This window comes from Leuresthes tenuis, unplaced genomic scaffold (assembly GCF_036924035.1).
Source record: "Leuresthes tenuis unplaced genomic scaffold, fLeuTen1.0.hap1 SCAF_5, whole genome shotgun sequence".
NCBI classification, from domain to species: Eukaryota; Metazoa; Chordata; class Actinopteri; order Atheriniformes; family Atherinopsidae; genus Leuresthes; species Leuresthes tenuis.
The window spans coordinates 15945109-15964117 of record NW_027325359.1 but is presented as its reverse complement, the minus strand read 5'-3'; the positions used below and the strand labels follow the sequence as shown (position 1 = coordinate 15964117).

Sequence of the window (19009 nt, the reverse complement as noted above, 5' to 3'; positions counted from 1 at the left end):
AGAGGCAGAATAATGCTCAACTCTTCTCTGCCCCAGCATACTTAATTCAAGTGATCATCTTGATATCAGGCAGCTACAGTGTTGAATACCCAATTGATCATTTGAATCAGGTGTTTTGAGGAAAACCTCCATCAATCCACATATTTATCGTGACTCACAAGGGGAAATTCAAGGGACCAGGATGCAATGGTATCCCAAAAGTTGTAGACTAGAAGTGTGATATCCATCACTGTTTCGCATCCACCAGCAGCTGCTTCCTTGAGTTTTACACAGTATAGTTTCCATGGCGAGCCATTCAGTTACACAGAAAAGCATTTAGCTGCACATACAAAAAAAATAAAGGATCAAATTCATGTGGTAGAGGCTGCAACTGTTCTTTAACTCCCAACTCAAGCATCTGTTCAAAACCTCCTCTGAGAAAATTTTAATGAATTTTAAGCTAGTGATACTTTGGGGGAAGACTTTGCACTTCTCTTGTGCAGCTTTTGGACATTTTTGTTCTCTCTATCCCTATTTCAGTCTCTCTTAGGCCTGGCCACATAATGACAGACCTACTGTGTATTAAAGGACCCTGCCCATGCGTCCTCTCCCAGCCACCTCCCTCTTCATGGGCCTTTAAAAGCCTAACACAAGGGGGGGCATCACTTTCAAACGAGAGACTAAACATCTGGAAGCATTGCAAGTCCATAAAGCCAACAATTCACTTACGACTAGAGATCTCCTCTACATGGTAACCATGGATAATCATTCATACAACTTTCCTTCCGACTGTACCCCACTCACCAACTGTAAATCTGCCCGTAAACCGGCGGGGTCCACCGTGGTGAACATGGGCAACACTGGAAAGACTGCTCCCAAGGACTATCTGCTTTGGTCGCTGTGTAACACCCTGTACGTTAACTTCTGCTGCCTGGGTTTCATGGCGCTCATCTACTCTATCAAGGTGAGCTCTGGTGCTTTTGACCTTTGTGACATTTTCAACTTGTAAGTTCCAGTTTGGACCATTTTTGAGAAGCATCCGATGTGCACTGTTTGATGCAGTGCATCTACAGAAGAATGCAGACAGCATCGGGGAATGTTTCACACAATAGCATTGATCTTTTTCAAACCTGTTTTGCATACAATTATTTCATTAACTGGAAGTCCAAATCAGTTTTTATTAACTAGTATGAAGAAAACTTAGTGTAGGTAAAAAAAAAAAAAAAGAATTAAAAAAAAGTCTAGGCAAAGAAGTACCAACGGAGCAATGAGTTAAAAGGTTTTAAACTCTCCAGGTCTATGGAGCTCATACTTAAAGAAAATGGGGAAAAAGATATTTATTCAGAGCCAGAGCACTGTAGTCTTGTTAGTGCCCCTGATGCAATGTCACACATAGTAGAAACTTCAAATCAAATAACCAAAGCTTTCCTTTCAACAACATCTAAAAGGACCTTGAATGTTTCATGTGCTAAGCCACCTGGACAAAATGGTTCCTAAAAGGTTCACCTCAAAAGGGCATAAACCCATATTTAACTCTTTTTTTCTGTCTGTACTGGGTGCAGCTCTGAATCCCAGCCCCACTATTGACTCTGCACACAAATTAAAGACAGTGACTCGCTGTGTGTGGAGTTAAAAATGGCATAATTGGCATCTTCTTAATGGGCAAGTAGTCATAAGAAATTAGAGAGTGCCGGAGAAAATTTCAGCAAAAAGGCACAGTGACACTTAGCGAGGCTTTCATATCACTCTGGCATTGGTCAGCCCTGAATGTGACCTGGGACAAGCTGCAATGAACAAAATTATGGTTAGAACATTCTTTTGTTTGCCACCTTCCTTTCACTGTTCATAATCTGTCTGTATCTCTATTCCTCATGCAGCCGGCACAAAACTTTAACATCCTCAACTGTTTTGCCACATTTAAGAAACTGAAGTGTTTCTTTATTTCTGCATTACTTCAGTGGACGTATGGCATCATTTTTAATATGTGTGTATGCGTTTTTGTAGGCCAGGGATCAGAAGACTTTAGGCAACCTGCAGATGGCTCAGGAGTGCTCAGACAAGGCCAAGTGGTACAACATCCTGGCGGCCGGCTGGAACCTGCTGATACCACTTTTGGCCATCGTCCTGATCGTCCTCCTTCTCGTCCACCTCGGCTCATCTCAGGGCTCCTTTGACTTCTTTGGAGAAGACGGGTTCCAAAACTTCCTGAAACTGTTCAGCTGGTAGATAAAAAGCTAAAATATGATAGATTTTTAGAAAAATCAGGCCTCAAATGGAACCTTTTTGCATTACCTGTTTTGGTAGTGTTTAGTTTGATTCGGAAGATGAAGGCAGGTATGATAGCTGAATGCTGCTTTTTTTTCCTCCTTTCTTTTGTTACATGGAGGTCAAACCTTGTGCTGGGCTGGTCAAATTCTGCTCAGCATTAAAGTAATCCTAATTGGTCAGAGTGAAAAATAATATGGTGTATGGTATGCAGTAAAAGCAAGTAAAAGCAGTGAATTTGGTATTTGGTAAAACAGTAGCGATGCCTAATTAAAAGACCTTGTGAACGGTGGCTCAGAGAGCAAGATTTCACAAAACAAAAATCCCACAACTGTCTCAAGTAAATGGAACGCAGCTGCTTTTAACAACATATAGTACACCTGTGATGTTCCTTCGATGACAAATTGAAACGTCTGCTGTTAAAAAGGTCTATAGTGAATTTTCAGCATTAATGGGATACGGTCATTCAAGATGTGAAGTTGATCAAAGGCTGAATTAGCCTAAACAAGAACATGAAAAAGAGTGAATCCAGGTCACGAGGCTGAACAAGCATCACTTTTGTTATTTATTGTATTTATGTTGACTGGAAATCTGAATGATGGCTTAAACTATCTTTAGACAGGGTAGAAAGAGAGAGAGAGCGGAGAGAACGGAGAAGTGAGGAGCCGAAGTCTAAATGCCACGAAGATGAGAGGAGACATTAAAGCGAACAATCAATTTCTTTTCATCTTTCAGCAGTTTATATAAGTTTTTATTGTTACAACTTTCATCTATTTTTTTGTCATTATTCACATACTTTTTATTAGTATTATGTTATTTTAAGTAGTCTGATTTTATATTGTCTTACTGTCAACCTCTGAGCTGAATAAACCATTGACTTGGTCCACTGAAAAGCAAAACTTCATTTTTGCCTCATAAAACGCCTCGACTCACTTTGTCAAAAATCCACTGGCAACTTTCAGGTAATTTTGACTGCCATCGTAGCCGATGAACATGGGGGGAGGTGGTCGAAGAGGCGTGCCTTTAAATGGCTCCTGCGGTCGTGCTGCTGCACCTACACCCAGCTTTAAAGTGATCATTTGGGGCTTCATGGGTTCGACTCAGAGGCGGGTTTGAGGGAACGAGCAAGACATGGTTGTTTTCATCCCAGCTGTGAGCCTACTGCTCTACCAGCTATATACAGAACATGCAGTTTTAGGAAACTGTATAAACGTGTCCTCAAGTTGTGAGGCGGAGCCGCCCAGGCAGACCACAACAGAGGAGTCAGCAGCAATGTGGAGGCCTGCAGTCGGACGGCAAGGCTCACTCCATCTGCTCTCAGTCCGAGTTATTATTACCTAAGGAATGGCAAAGGTTTTGGGAAAGACTTACTGATGAGCACTTGTTATTCACCAACTTGTTAATGCCACTGGATACTCTTTTATAGCCTATCTGTGAATATTTCAACTGCTACACTACATAGTCCTGCAAAACCACCAGAAAGAAGACAATCGCAACCTCAAAGTTCAGGTTTCCATTGACATTTAATGGCACAGGTTTACAACAGTCCTTTTAATCACTATGTAAAACAATAATAAAATGACCTTCTTGGATGTAATCTGCATGCATAATTGGTTCTATGTCACGCTCCTGATGCGGTATTTAGTGACAAAGACTTGCAAGCAAATTAAGACAGAAGCCATTGGAAAGAATTGTTCTTCTTATTTGCATGTGTGAAAAACACCTACTGATAGCTTTTAAGCTATTCAAACGCGAGATCCTCATAAAGTCCCTGAGAGGCTCCACTTGTCCTCCTGCTCCTCTTGTCTCGTCTTTGATGATTTGAATGTCAGACTCATGCTAACCTCCCACCCACTGGACTCCCATCATATTAGTAGCTTCTCTTTTGCTCATGGCTTTATTTATAACCATCCAAATCACACCCTCAGACTTCCAACTTTCTATTATGCTCTTGTGGTCAGAGAGAAATGCTTACAGATGTTTGAGGAAAATTATAGGATAGGAGATGGTGCTGCAGGATGCGGGGTATAAACTTGCTTCTCTTTCTAGGAGCTGATCGCTGCAGTGGAAGCCTGTGGAAGGAAACAGGAAGACAATGCAGAAGGGGAAGTAATTACTAATGCCACTGTGGGAGTCAGGTTTAACAAACACTTGAAACATTTCAGAAACCAGAGACTGCAAAGTTTATTGAGACAGTTCATTCAGAAAATGCACTTGGAGCGCAAAGCTGCTTCTGTTCTTAAAGAGGTATAAATAATAATAAAAACAGAAAATAAGGAGAAATGCCAAATTACAACAACTTTGGTGTCAACTATGAGCTTGCACGGCACATTATAGAGCTGAGAGGCACTATAGTTTGTGTTCCTACCATATGGGAAATATAGGAAAACTAAGACTTGTTTAATTATTTTAAGAAAAGTAATCCAGATCTGCAACAACACTCAATGAGTTCTTTCTTTGTTTGGCTCCACCTCCTTGCCAAGAAATTCTGCTAGGTAGTTTTGATGTGACTTGGCTGATCACAAAGCTCCTTCCTTGGTGGATGAACGTGTAAAAAAAACACTGTTCACTGTGTGCATCTGTAACACTCGCCATGATTTCGGTTAGTGCTTCCCCCCTGGTGGCCTGCTGGACTTCAGAGGAACACTGCACAGGACTGCTGAGCCGCACAAGGGACTCAAATCCTAACAACACTCTACAAGAGAAAATACACCAGCAACACAAAAAACAACAAAATGAACAAAAACATTTGACATTTTACTTTATTTACACGGCACTTTCCAAAACACAAGAGCGACCCAAAGTGTTTCACAAAGCAAAACTTCAAAAGAGAAAAACACCAAGTGAATGCTACATGTGAAATATGACTGATTAACAACAATATAACCACAATAAAAACAACAGGAAAGAAATGGGATGAAAAATGTCGAAAAAAACCAAAAGGAAAACCAATAAAATGTGTTGTTTTCTCTAAAATGTTGGGATTTTTGGTGGTTGCATTCTCTGAGGTTGTCTTTTTGATTGTTGCTGCTGTGTGACATGTGTTTGTGCGTTTTAAGTGTTGATGTTATTTTCTGAAATGTTGATGTAAGTCTATATTTTCTTCTATCCCCCTGATTATTTAAATATCTATTGGACAATGTTGGACAATGGACAAAGTTTCGCACGTCAGGGCAAACATTATCCAGGTTAAAATTCATCAGTTTGGGTTTGGAAAATATTTAGCATCATTAACCTTTAGAATTGCGACCTGTAGACCTAATCCTGATGGGATCATGGCTAAACGGTAAGTTGGCTTTAATCTGTTGGACCTTACACTGGTTGCAAAAGCGCTCCGTGAGCACAGTGCAAGAGTGTGAAATGAAATCGATTCAAAGCCGTTCAATACAACTATGACTGGATCAGTCCTCGTGGTGATTTCAACCACTTTGCTGGCAGCTTGCAACCACAACAAATGCAAAGTTTACAGCTTTGATTCACTCAGATGTATTCACTGAAGAACACCCCTTCTGTGTTGAGCTCACGTTGATGCCGTCTCTGTGCTCTGTTTTTTTTGGTCTTCTTTGACCCCCCCTGCTGCCATTTTGCAAGACAAAAGCATTCCTTGAGCATGTCAGGGCAAAATACACCCAACTCTCAGGTCCATCACCAAATGAGAGAGAGTATCCCTGAACTTATGGAAGTGAATCGTGACCATAATTCAAATTAAAATGCATTTGCAGAAATGCTTTTTAATTTTAAGAATGTGGTTGCATTATTTGACTCAGAAATGAAATTAGTAATCAATCATCCTATTTGCATTTTAATTTTCTTCTTCAAGAGTGCTCAATATTTCACTTAATTAAAATGAAAAAGAAATAGACATTTGAGATTTAATTTTCAAAATATGCCCCAGCAAATAGATACCAAAATTCAATTTGAATTTGACTTAACCGCCGCCCGGTAATTGAGGTTGCCTCAACCCGGTCAATGTTATTTTTAGTGACAGTCACATCAACAATGATCAGGTTATAACTTTGGCACAAAGCATCAAATGGCAACAATTAAGTTTAGTTGTGAACACGGACCCTTTACAAATAATAGTAATAAGGAGTCTGCTACATCAATCCGTTGCTTTGCATCCTCCGACGGATTGTCTGGTGGCCTACGCTGAACAGCTCCACTATTTCCTTTATTTTTAAACCATTTGATAAATAGCTTTCAATGGACTCAAACGGATGTTGATGGTTGGTCGTCCTCGTCCCATTTGAGGCTCCACAGCATCCAGTTGTTCCAGGACTGAACAGAGGTTTACTATGGCAACCTCATTAATGTGTAAATCTGTGACGGCAGCGTATGCAGCCAAGCTCTATGACTTGTTCTACTCGGCCACGGGCATCAGACCCAGATATATTATTAGATTCTACCTGCTCAGCAAATTCTAACAGTGTTTGCACAATTTGAGGGAACGCTACTATCTGTGATGTGTCCCCTAAAGACCCGGTAATTCCCGGCACATTTGCAATGTAATGTAATGCAATGCAGATGTGCACACCGCCCCCTACCGAACAAGATGGGTAGCTCAGTCAGCAGGAAGCTGAAGAAGAGCTGACGTCACTCTGCTGCGCTGCTCAGATTGCTGTTTTGTTTTTAGAATCATGGGCAATAGAGGCAGACCATGAAAAAGCAATAATGTGCAGTCTTGAAGAAGAAAATGGAAATGCAAATTGAATGATTGATTACTAATTTAATTTATGAGTCAAATAATGCAGCCACATTCTTGAAATGAAAAAGCATTTCTGCAAATGCATTTTAATTTGAATTATGGTCACGATTCGCTTCCATACAACTACAACGGTGCAGTGTATCTGTAATAGTCGTCGGACTTTAGTCTCCGTTTCATGTTTAGGTGGTTATTTAGGAAATAGTGAGCCACTTTTTTCTTTATTGTTGCCCAGGCAAAGTTTTTATTTATGTATTTTCAATAAGTGCCCTAAGAGAATATTACCCACCAGAACATGTGATCTCTGAGGGACAGGGTCCCTCCCATGTTTAACTGCGAAGCTCGAGGGGTCTGGACAGGAGACACACATGATCAGAACGAACCGCGGCAGGTCTGATGTGATGAAAACTCATTTCAACACGCCTTCTGAGACACTGACAGACACAAAACCTGAACGGGTTGACAACACTGGGCGTTGCCGACCACTGCCGGTTTCTGGATAGTTTTTGTCAGAGTATTGTGGGCACCAGCAGCGAGGAGCCATCGGCCAGAGGAAGCACAGAGCCGGACAGCATGCATAGGTAGGACCCCGTTTATGAAGAGGATAGTCAAGAGAAATGCGTGAGCTACACTACAGGCCACTGAAACCAATAATTCTTGGAAATGTTGAACCTTTTACGGGTTTTCTACTTTTGTAGTTCTAATGAAAGCACGTGATCAGTTTACAACCAATTGTTGCAACATAAATATGCTCCATTTGATAGTAAATAGCTTACTACACATCATAGTACTCAATTAAGGTGATACACAACAATATAAAACAATATTTCTGTTTTTCTTCCATCCTGGAGCTACTTGATTTACTGGCTCCATGTTTATTTGGCCTTTAATCATAATTATTTAGACTTTTATGGCATCAAATCACCACACATGCCATTTCAGGGCATGTTTATTGGCAAGGTTGAACCCCTTGCAACACCTAGCCATTTCCCTCCTCTGAGCAGCAGCAGCAGTCTGGAGGAAAAACGTTGGTATCAGGAGTAAACCAACAACAGAAGCGCTCTGAGAGGATGGCTGTCTTTCTCAACCAGATGCAGTCAAAGTAGAGCAAACAGGGGAAAAGCTGTTGTTGAGCAACATGAACACTCAGCAGACTGGTGGGGCCACTACTCGCTGTACATAAACACGCCGCTCAGGAGCCCACAAGACCTGTACATATGTGTCGTCTAACTGTTGATGGCGAGTGTGTCGCTGACTGAAGAGAACTCAATGAACTCAAGCCCTGCACAAGCCCTGCCAGAGCAGAGTACGGTAGTTTTGTTGTAAGCAGTAAGCTCCTCCCGCCATGTCATGTTTAATCTCTTTTTGTTTGTTAGTGGTGCCAATTAGGCCACTTTTACCCAACCATCTCAGTTTAAAAGCAGTTTTTGTGATGCATTTTTATTTTATTTTATGCATTCAGGTGTACAATTTCATCAGTAATATGATTTGGAGGAAAAGGGGCCTCAGCCCTCAAAACCGGTCCTGCGGCACATTGTTGTTTACAAAGAAATTGAATGTGAGCCACGTTACTGGAGCAGTTTTACTCAAAGGAGAGATTTGATGGACAGTAGAAAATTTTTTAAGCTATTCCACGACCAAGTGGTATTCATGCTTGGACCTCCCCCGTGCTTTAAGTTCCACTCTGGGTTGTATTCGGGCTTTGTTGTGTTGAGGCCCCCTGCCCCCCACTCGCATCCTGCCATTCTGAAGGTAGAAATTCCCTCTCTTAGAGTTTTGGCAAGCAAGCAGCAAGGATTAAGGTCAAGGTTAGGTGTTGTTGAAGTGGAGGGTGAAATTGGAGCATAAAAGAGTCCAGATTCAGGTTTGTATGGAGAAAATATGCCCCAACCGAGGCACTGATGAACCCTAATAAGTATAGCCTACTGTAGAAATACAGAAATACATTTTCAGTTGAAATTACACTAAACGTTGAAATCACATTGTTTCTCCCTTTTCTCCAAAGGCATCTTTAGTATCTTGTTTATTTAATCTGAGCTGTTACTGTTAACTTTCCATTTGTTGGGGTCTTCTGTGTCAGAGGACAGCGAGGCTAAAGGGCTGTGAGTGATATTGGTCTTTTGATCTAAATCTTCGAGTGAACAAAAAAAAAAAAAGAGGCAAGTAGGCATCTTCCCCTGCTAAAGGGCACTTTACAAGGATATTCCTCTTTGCTGAAAAATAATCAGCACAAGAAGCGCTCTTAAAACGATTCAAAGGCACATTTTGATGAATTTAAGGCTGAGGCAGGCAGTTGTTTTGCTTGAAGCTCATATTGCGTGTGAACGCTGTCAATCTGCAGGCAGACGCAGAGTTTTTCTGTGCTTCTTCTTGATTTCTGCAGGCTTCTTGATGAATAACACTGAAGAATAACTGGAATGGCTCTACGAGAGTGTGTATCTCCGCTCAGGATAATGGTGTGCTCTGCTACAGCTCTGCAACCAAACCACTGACAAATGTCCAGATATTTCCCCATACGGATCAAATCCACAAAAAAACTGAATGTGTTCCTCGTTTATCAGTGCTTCATCTGGGCAGTTTGCATGTTATCTTGCTGAGTTCGTATCGTGCATTCACTTGACAGACCTGTCCGTGGTGCATATATGACTGCAGTGGGGGTTCATCCTCAAGTTTACAACTTTAGTCCCTCCTCTTCTATTCGCCAAACACTGCAAAAAAAAAAAGAAAAGAAAAAGGAGGAAATACTGGAAAAAATGAGGGAGAAGGAAATTATGTCGTCAGTAATGAGACCTGTGATTAACAGTTTATAGTTACAAATTAGATCTACTGCTGTACTCCTTCATCTATACCTTACAGATTGGACAGTCACTCCAATGAATGACTTTGAACTTTAAATCAAAACCTGCAAAAATCTGGGCAAAAAAGAGAGGTTTCATCCAAGTATGACTTAGGTCTGGGACACTTTGCTTTGTTTTAGTCAGTTAATTGTTGCCACCTTTGAATTTGATCTTAATTAGGTCAGAGAAAAGAGAAGAGCATTGATCTGAAAGATTAAAACTGACGAGCAAAACAGAATTATGCTCATTTATTAGCTAAAACAACACCAACAAAGCTCTGCAACGTTAATAAAAACCGAGCTTCTTTCCAAACCAAACTGTCCTTTTTTTTCAAAGACTACCTTTTGAAATCCTGATGACAAAGAAGATTCATCTTGAAATCGTATCAGTATCATGTATCACGAGTATGTTTTTCTACATTGCGCTCTCACTTTTGAGGGAGAAAGATTTAGTGACTCTTGCATTGCGGAAACATGGATTTAGTCTTGAACTTTCAAGATTGGCCCACTTTTGCAGAAGGAAGGCTATCATCACGGTTTGAAAGGATCATGTGAAAGGAAGATCTCTGTAGCCAGCATGGATGAGAACAGTTATATGTACGCATGTGTGCTTTTTGTCCAACCACCACCTCACAGGTGTCTGATCAGCCAGATAGAGGTGCACGGCTTCATTCAGAGGTGTTTGACAGCAGTGGGAGCCAAACCACATCACGCCCGCAGCCTTGCTGATGTGTTGGTGGAGGGAGACTGCAGGGGTCACTACAGCCATGGACTCAATAGGCTGGGTCAGTCACTTTTTCTGCATGGATAATTCTTATGTGGCACATACTTTTACAACACGGAGGGTGATCGTTGTAAAACGTACCCGGTGTAAACGGTGAATGACATTTAAATGTGTGTGCTGTATGCTCTCTCTGCCCCTGTGTGTGTGTGTGTGTTTTTTTAAAAAGACATGTACGTGAAGGACATCCAGACTGAAATCTGTGCAGTTGACGGTGAGCCGGTGGTGGAGAAGGAGAGTGCAGCCACAGCGCTGGTGGATGGGAAGAACCTCCTGGGCCCTGTGGTGGGAAACTTCTGCATGAATCTGGCCATAGCAAAGGCCAGAGAGGTTGGCATTGGCTGGGTTGTGGCACACGGTGAGTCCAAATTTCCTTTCGTCTTCAAACAAAACAGGTTTCACTTTGCACTATGCAAATAAAGAAGCAGTAAACTAATATGATGAATAAAGACTGACAGGAATATTTCTGCAAAACTGACATTTTTATGCCACCTCTTTTAGGTTCCAACCATTTTGGTATTGCTGGATACTATGCAATGCAAGCACTAAAGGAAAACATGATTGTGAGTGAAACGTTACTGAATCAGTTTGAGCTGAACTTTTTTTCCATAAAGAGGAAAGCAGAAATCTATTTAAACCTCAGTGTTTTTTGGTTTTATATCTTATCAATAACAACAAATGGATGTGCTGTAATTTCTCAATTTTCTCGCTAATTTGGATCTTATCTCCACAGGGCATGTCTTTTACCAACACATCCCCACTAGTGGTTCCCACACGTGGTAAAGAGGTAAATCAATGTATTATTCAGTCTGTCGAGTAAGTTTTTCTAAAGGTCACACGTGACACACTCACTACGTTTTGAACGATCTGCGGAACTGCAGATTTTATTCCTTCTGCATGAACTAAGCGTGTGGTGGAAGCGTTTTGCTCTACTTTTGAGTGTCTTGTTACTTTCACGTTGGTGCTTGCAGAGCTGAACCTTTCCGACTGATGCACTTGACGTCATATTTCCGATAGTTTCCTCAGTTGAGATATGCGGCGTGAATTATGACTGTTTGTAAACGCGTGGCTATTCCTGGTGGCATTTGTGCTCTCAGCTGTGAATTTAAAGAGCGCTGTTTAAGCAACACTTTCAGATTTTTTTCAATGTTGACCCGAATTTCTCTAGAAACCGTTGGTGATAAACAGACACTTTAAAAAAATACCAAACTGACCATTTACTGTTAACAAAACAGAGTGAAGAGAACAAGATATCTGCTAAACAGTGCTTTGTTACTTTTGTATGTTACCTCTTCCTATAATAACGGCAAAAGGACATTTCTCTAAATTGCCAATCTATTACCTTAACATTTATCAGCGATGCAGTTAAGATAAAAAAGACAATGGAAGTGTTGCATTCCATGTGTCACTGACAGTGAGTCCTCGCTGGGAGCTGGATAAGTTGAACTTAGTCTCTCTGAACAGCTTGGCCGAAATATGACCCATGAAGTAAGTGAATGGCAGCTCTAGCATCACATTTTTCAAATGAAATTGTCTTTATTCTAATGTCATCAACAGTACACAGTTAGTAGGTTTATTTCCAGATGTTCCATGCAGCCGTGCTGCAGCTCAGTGCATCTGTCCCTGGGCAGTTAGTGTAATGCTGCTGTTCAGCTATATGAGTGTCTCGTGATTCAAAGTTTGTGGCTGAGTCTGCAGGCTAATTTTTGCCTCACAGAGAGCAATACATGACATACACAATGTTACTCTCATTGCGATATCTTTATAATGTGTTTCATGTCCGATGAAGACGTGCAAGACGCCTCTCACGACATAATATATTCATCAGAAATTTGGGGCTGGAGCACTGAAACCCTTTGCATTTTGGCCTCTCAGCTCACCATGTGTGTTGAAACCTGCAGCCCTGAAACATAATTTATCTCATCTTCGTAGGGCTTAAGACAGCAGAGGAAACAAAGACAGGGACAGCCAGATCTTTCAGCCATAGGTGCTTTTGGTCAAAAATGCAGATTTGGTCTTGTAGAAATTGCTTCCGTGTCTGTTGTTTACTGCACGACTGCACATTTAGCCCAGATGTATTTTCGACAAGTGAACATGCATCCTCCATGTAAACGTCATTCTCATCCTAAAACTGTGAACCTGTCGTCTTCAGCGCACTTTGGGCACCAACCCCTTGAGTATAGCCGCTCCAGCGAAAGGTGGAGACAGCTTTGTTCTAGACACGGCCACTTCAACAGTAGCACTGGGAAAGGTAAGACCTGGATTTTTACTGCTGCATTTGTAGTTGTTTTGGAAGCAGTGGTTGGTAAACATATCTTCATCATTGACTCAGCCGCTTTGGAAAAGTATCACATACAGTCATCCGAAAAGGTAAGTACTTTTATCTTCAATTTTAAGGTTTTACATATCAGGACACAATAAAAAAAAATCATCTCCGTGTCCATGACAGGTCCTAAGATGAGGTAAATATTAAAATATGTGACATATTACACAGGTTCATTTATTTAACATAAAAGATATGTAGATGCAGTGTGTGAAAAAGTAAATACAGCCCATGATTTAACAGCCTGTAGATCCACCTTTATCAGTAATAACTTTTTTTTCTGTATCAGAGTCTCACATCATTGTGAAGGTATTGTGGCCCACCCCTCTTTGTAACGTTGCTTTAGTTAATTGAGGTGATGGCTGTTTGTTAATGCACAGCTCTGTAAAGCTCCCACCACAGCGGCCCATCAGGTCAAGGTCTGGACTTTGGACCACTGCAACACCTCGAGTCATTTTGTTGGAGATTTACTGCTGTGCTTGGAGTCAGTTTGCTTTGCTTGACCCTATTTCCGATAGGCTTTATCTGTCGGAAAGATGGACTCACATTTAACTCTCGAGTACTTTGGTATACAGAGGAGTTCAAGGTCGCCTCAATGACTGCGAGGTGCTCAGGTCCTGTGGCTGCAAAACAATCATCAGCCCTTCACCACTGTCCTTGACATTCAACATGAGGCGTTCTATCCAGCACCATCAAACAAGGTGCTGTGCGTTATGACCAAATATCTCCATTTTGGTCTCATCTGTCCAAGCGCATCATCATTTGTTATGATGTAACTTTACAAACCTAAGCTGTACCATACTCTTTTCAGAGAGAGGAGGCCTTCTACTGACAACCCTTGCCAACGAGCCAAACTTCTAACTATACTGTCACTTGTGAATAACAAGTTGAAAATGTTTTTTTTTTTTTTTTTTTTTTTTTAACACTTCCCAGAACATCGCTGATGTCTTTCTTGGCATTGAGTTAATACACACCTGAATGCTCCAGACCAGCAAACTGCCAAAAACTTCAGCTTTTATAGAGGTGCTCACACATGCTGATGATCAGTTAATCATGTGTATTTGATTAGCAGCACCTGGCTGCTACTTACCCTCTTATTTTCTATGGGAACTGTGAGTGTGGACTTAGTTTTTAGCACACTGTTTGTGCGTTTTATCTTAGCTTTTGTTTGTTTGTAGATAATTACACAGTGTAATATGTCATGTGTTTCAGGCTGTATTTACCTACTGAAGAATGGGGATTTTTTTAAAAAATTTTGTCCTGATATGTCAAACCTTGTAAATGAAAAGTTGCACTGACTTTATTAAGTGATTGTGCAAGTGAAGCCTTCTTAATCTCTTTATTTTATGCAATGTGTCTATAGGTGGAGCTCAATGACCGGCGTGGAGAGCCTATTCCTGATGGGTGGGGCTGTGACCCTCACGGGAAAATAACAACAGACCCCAAGAGAGTTTTGACTGGAGGAGGACTGGTCCCTATTGGTGGCAGTGAAGCCACAGGTCAGACATTTCTTCTTCTTATTTATTTATGTTTATTTTCTTTCTTTCTGTTGTAATGATAGTTTCCCCCTTTTCTCTTACAGTTAGCTGTGGAGACTTGTTATGTCAAATGCCAAAACTGGGAAATCTCATGGTTTTAAAAAAAATATATATATTCTCTTAAAGTCAGTAACATCCTCATTACCCTGTGTTGCGTTACTTCTTCTTTTAACAGTAACCGAAGGCATTTATGAACTCAGGAGCCCTGCTGTTTTTATTTATTTTAGTTTATAAGGTGAAATACTTTCCCATTATTTCTTTCAATGATTTAAGCTGCTGAACAGCCCACCACAGCGTTTCAGTCGGACTGAGGTCTGGACTTTTTTCTGGACCATTACAACACCTTGATTCTCTTCTTTTTCAATCATTCTGTTGTAGATTTGCAGCTGTCTTTGGGAACATTGTCATGTTGCATGACCCAAGTTCAGCCAACCTTTAACAGTTGGACTAATGGTCTCACATTTGACTGTAGAACCGTTTTCACTCATGAACTCTGGAGATGTTCAGGAGAATGTTCATAAATTTTGATTTGGTCATTTTCCGTGATTGAGGCACACAGAAGCACATCACAGCTGGAGGCTTTCTGTTGTAGTTGTTCTCTCCCAGCTGGAAATGCAAGGAAACGGGTGTCGGGTAACACGGGTGTCTGGTGCACGCAGGCAGCATGTGATGCTGCGTATTCTTTACAACATGTTTAGAATGGCAGATGAGAGTCCTTATTCAAATGATATGAGCACTGCATGCATCTGTATGTATCCACAACAGTGGGGAGCCACAGGTCAGTAGAAAGGAAAAACTCACCAGCACACACACACTCATGCTTACTTGCTCAGAGAGCTCTCAGTGCTCTCTAATGCAGTCAGTTGTATATTATAGTGTTTCAAATAGTACATTTCTGGCATTTATCATTATCTCTCTATTGTTGCCTTCAGGAGGGTACAAAGGCTACGGGCTGGGAATGATGGTGGAGGTGTTCTGTGGTATTTTGGCTGGTGCCCAGTACAGCAAATATATCCGCACATGGAAAGTGACCGACCATGTTGCCAACCTGGTATGTTCTGTTGTGTTGCTTTGTATTGTGATATAAACATGGCATGTTTGCCTGTTTTAAACAAAGCTGTGCTTGTAAGGTGTCTTGTTTCATTATTGTCCTGTTATATAATATGCTAAAGGATAGCCTCTTTGTCCTCTTGTCTTAATGTCTGTAAAACTCATTGCCAAACACATTTCTTTTTGTATTTAAAAACTGGAACATAAATCTTAAGGTCATTGTTATATTCCATTGTGGATCGAGCATTTGCTCTGACGCACATAAAATATGTCTGACAGCAGTTGAAATAAAAGCTGTTGCTTTCTTCAGGGATATAATGTATAATGTGTTGGTTATTAATTCACGATGAACAAAGTTTATGATCAGAACAAATTCTGCAACAGAAAAAAAATCAACCCTGATCATTTTTACCTATTTTAGAGCTTTATTCAACTAGATAAACAGTGTTACTTTGATGGAAGCCACATCATGGCAGATAAATGTTTTTCCTCAGTCGCCTCACAGTGCCACCTGTTTTGGGTTTTAGGGTCAGTGTTTTGTAGCAGTCAACCCAGAGAACTTTGCTCCAGGCTTCAATGCGAGGATGTCAGATCTGCTGTCCATCCAGAGAGACCAGAATCCTGTGAGTAGACGGACTTTTGGGTAACTTTAAACTTTCTTCTGAAGAGTATTGAGAGCCACACCAATAGGGAACACCAAGTTTTTGTGGGACATTCACTTTATATGGAGGTTTTTATCATTGGCACTACATCTCAAAACCCTGACTGGAATTTTATGGAGTCGAAGGCAAGTTGAAATTAGAGGTTCACTTTCTTAATGCTGTTGTTCTGCTCCAGGCTGATCCTGGCTCTCCTGTTTTGGCTGCTGGAGATCCAGAGAGGATAAACATGAAGAAGTGTGAAGAGATGGGTGGAATACCCTACCATATCAATGTCATCAAGTACATGGTAATGGGTGAAAAATTGTGCTATTCTCACAGTCATTCAGATTAAATTGTATCAACTAGTTTTCGAAGTAAGTAAATTAAAATTCAAGTAATATTTTTTTTAGTAATGCTCCTGACAGTGTGCTATCTAATAGTGGATAATGAGAGGGCATTTGTGCTTTTTTACTTAATAAAAATAAATCGTCTTATTAATAATTGCTTCCCAGTTAAATTCTGTTCCATCCTGTTGGGCTGAAATTGACAGACTTGTCAACACCCCCCTCCATGAACGCACGTGTCGACTCCGGAAGTTTAAAGTTAGCTTGTTAGCTTAACCTGCCATAAAGACAGAAAAGAGTTAGCTGAGCTGTGTCCAAAGTAACTAAAGTTCAACTCTCAGCACTCTCAGTTTGAACATAGCAGCAGTATATCACTTAGGGTGCCTTAGAGGTGCTGCTGCTTTGTTTCGCAGCTGCTTCATATCTGTTCTAAAACTGAAAAGGGTATTTTTCCAAAATGTTTTTTTTTTTTTTTAAAGTGAAGCAAATTGAACTCAACATTTTCATTGTGTTTCTGCAGAATGGATATGCGAAGAAAATTGGTGTCAACCAGCTGCTGCCATGTGACAAGATTGTCTCCATTTAGTAGGTCCAGTTGTAATGCTCAGGTTTGGAAATCTGTTTGTATTCTTAAAGTGTGCTCTGAGCAATGTGAGAGTTCAATTGTGCTTATGTAAATTCCAGTTATTCAGAGTGATATCCTATTTAACCAACACTCTAGTATCATTATCATACTTTAAACTGCATAGAAAGCTATGAAAAATAACACACAATACCTCTCAAAAAGCTGTGACAGAAAAAGTTTTTCTCTTTATTTCATGTTATTTCTTTTTATGAAAGCCTGGACTTGATCTTGAAATATTGTATCTACAAACCCGTCTCTCTCAGCAACTCAGACTTTTTAAAAGTTAGAGCGTTATCAGCATTATCACTGTACAGTACTTGGTGCATCAAAACTTATATTTTTTAATTTAGATCAGCATTTTTGAAACAGCAGAATTTCTGTTTTGCTTATACAATGCCTATATATTTTTTTTTATAAGAGCATCATAGACACATGTGCCTTAGTCATTAAAAGTCTTAAAAACCAAAACCTGTTTTTCTGTAAATTTACTGTTTTTCTTTTTGTTTCAAGTTTTACATCCAGATATCTCTCAGCCTACCACTAGATGGAGATGAAAGCTTTAAAACTGCACCAGAAATACACACATTAGTAGCTCTATTTTGATATTTGATCTAACGAATGAAAAGAAAAAGCACCCTAATGTCATCATTACGAAACATTGTTTAAATTAATTTTCAAAATTTGTTACAACCTTAGAATATGACAACAGTCTGCCTGTGAAAGCACAGCTTAGCATGCAGCTGTAGTTGTACTGAAATAGCTTAAAGTCTCAGAATGGAGGATGAGCACTAAAAGCTGAGCAGTATAGTTAAAGCCAGACTCTATCTGTTACTCAAAGTGCCCACTTTACTAAAGATGATCTATTTTATGTCACAGTTAAAATGGGTTATAACTAACATTTTTAAAAGTCAAACCTCAATCTGCCTGATGTGACTCATTTCTTACAGCACTCTACAAAAGTCTACACCCACCCCTTGTTTCTTTATAATTTCCTTCTAAGGAGCCAGACTTTATTCCAACCTTATAAAGTAGTCTCGAGTAATACTTCTTCAGACTGTCTGAAGGACTTTCAAAGTTTTTCTTTAGGAATTCTCACTCATTTTCAGTCCAGTCCTTGTATCTGATCAAACATATTGCACCAATATAAGCATAAAAATGCATGTTACTCAAACCCACGTTGTATCTACACATAACAGACAGCATAGCGAAGGAGCAGTTTTAGTTTGTGTCTTTAAGTAGTTTGTTAGTAGCAGCCTGTTCCATCTCATTAGGTGCATCTATGAAAAATGTCAAAGATCACACAGCTCGATACACACAACTTAATATCTTTGCACCAACCGTGTCATTCCAAAAGAGCTATTAGCCAAAAAAATGGCATATGTTGACATGGTGTAAAAACTGCAAAAATGGAGGATAAAAGAAGAAGAGTCTGAACAACTATCTACAGCAGATGAACAATATGTGAAAAATAATGTCCTTATAAAATATGGGAAAAAAAGTCCATCTAAGACCTGACACAGGGGTCGATAGATTCATCTGGACTTTCCATTGGTCCATCACTGAACCCTCAGAAATCATCTCCATGAAAAGGTGGCTGTCAAGAAGCTTCTGAAGGAAGGGAAATTGGGAGAAAGGGCTGAGGTGTGCTAAATAACACAAGAAATAGTGTTCAAATTCAGTTTTTTTTTTTTCTCATATACTATATTTCTGTTCTTTTGACATATCTTCTTGTAAATTGCTGCTCTTCTTGAAGTTACTCCTCACTGGAAGTGAAATGGAAATTCTTGCGTTCCCGCTTGCATCAGATATTTCTCACCACTAGATGGAAACATAGCTTGAATAAACTACTGGGGGGATGTTTCATCTAGCCAAAAGTAATTAATCTGTTTTGTGAACTTATAGTTAGTAAGGTGGTTTAATTTGTA

The 19009-nt window shown here is 40.2% G+C and overlaps 2 protein-coding genes across 2 annotated transcripts; both read left to right on the top strand.

Moving 5' to 3' along the window:
• Positions 1 to 649: 649 nt before the first annotated feature.
• On the top strand, positions 650 to 2444 carry LOC140306651 (interferon-induced transmembrane protein 5-like). The gene is made up of 2 exons (XM_072385253.1): positions 650 to 943; positions 1984 to 2444. Exons 1-2 carry the CDS (start codon positions 728 to 730, stop codon positions 2203 to 2205), a joined length of 438 nt encoding a protein of 145 aa, XP_072241354.1. The 5' UTR covers positions 650 to 727; the 3' UTR covers positions 2206 to 2444.
• A 7812-nt stretch (positions 2445 to 10256) lies between these two features.
• On the top strand, positions 10257 to 17045 carry LOC140306546 (uncharacterized oxidoreductase YjmC-like). Its single transcript, XM_072385151.1, has 11 exons — positions 10257 to 10318; positions 10419 to 10567; positions 10733 to 10921; positions 11065 to 11126; positions 11297 to 11350; positions 12716 to 12814; positions 14250 to 14385; positions 15357 to 15475; positions 16002 to 16097; positions 16312 to 16422; positions 16980 to 17045. Exons 1-11 carry the CDS (start codon positions 10257 to 10259, stop codon positions 17043 to 17045), a joined length of 1143 nt encoding a protein of 380 aa, XP_072241252.1.
• The last annotated feature ends 1964 nt before the right edge of the window (positions 17046 to 19009 follow it).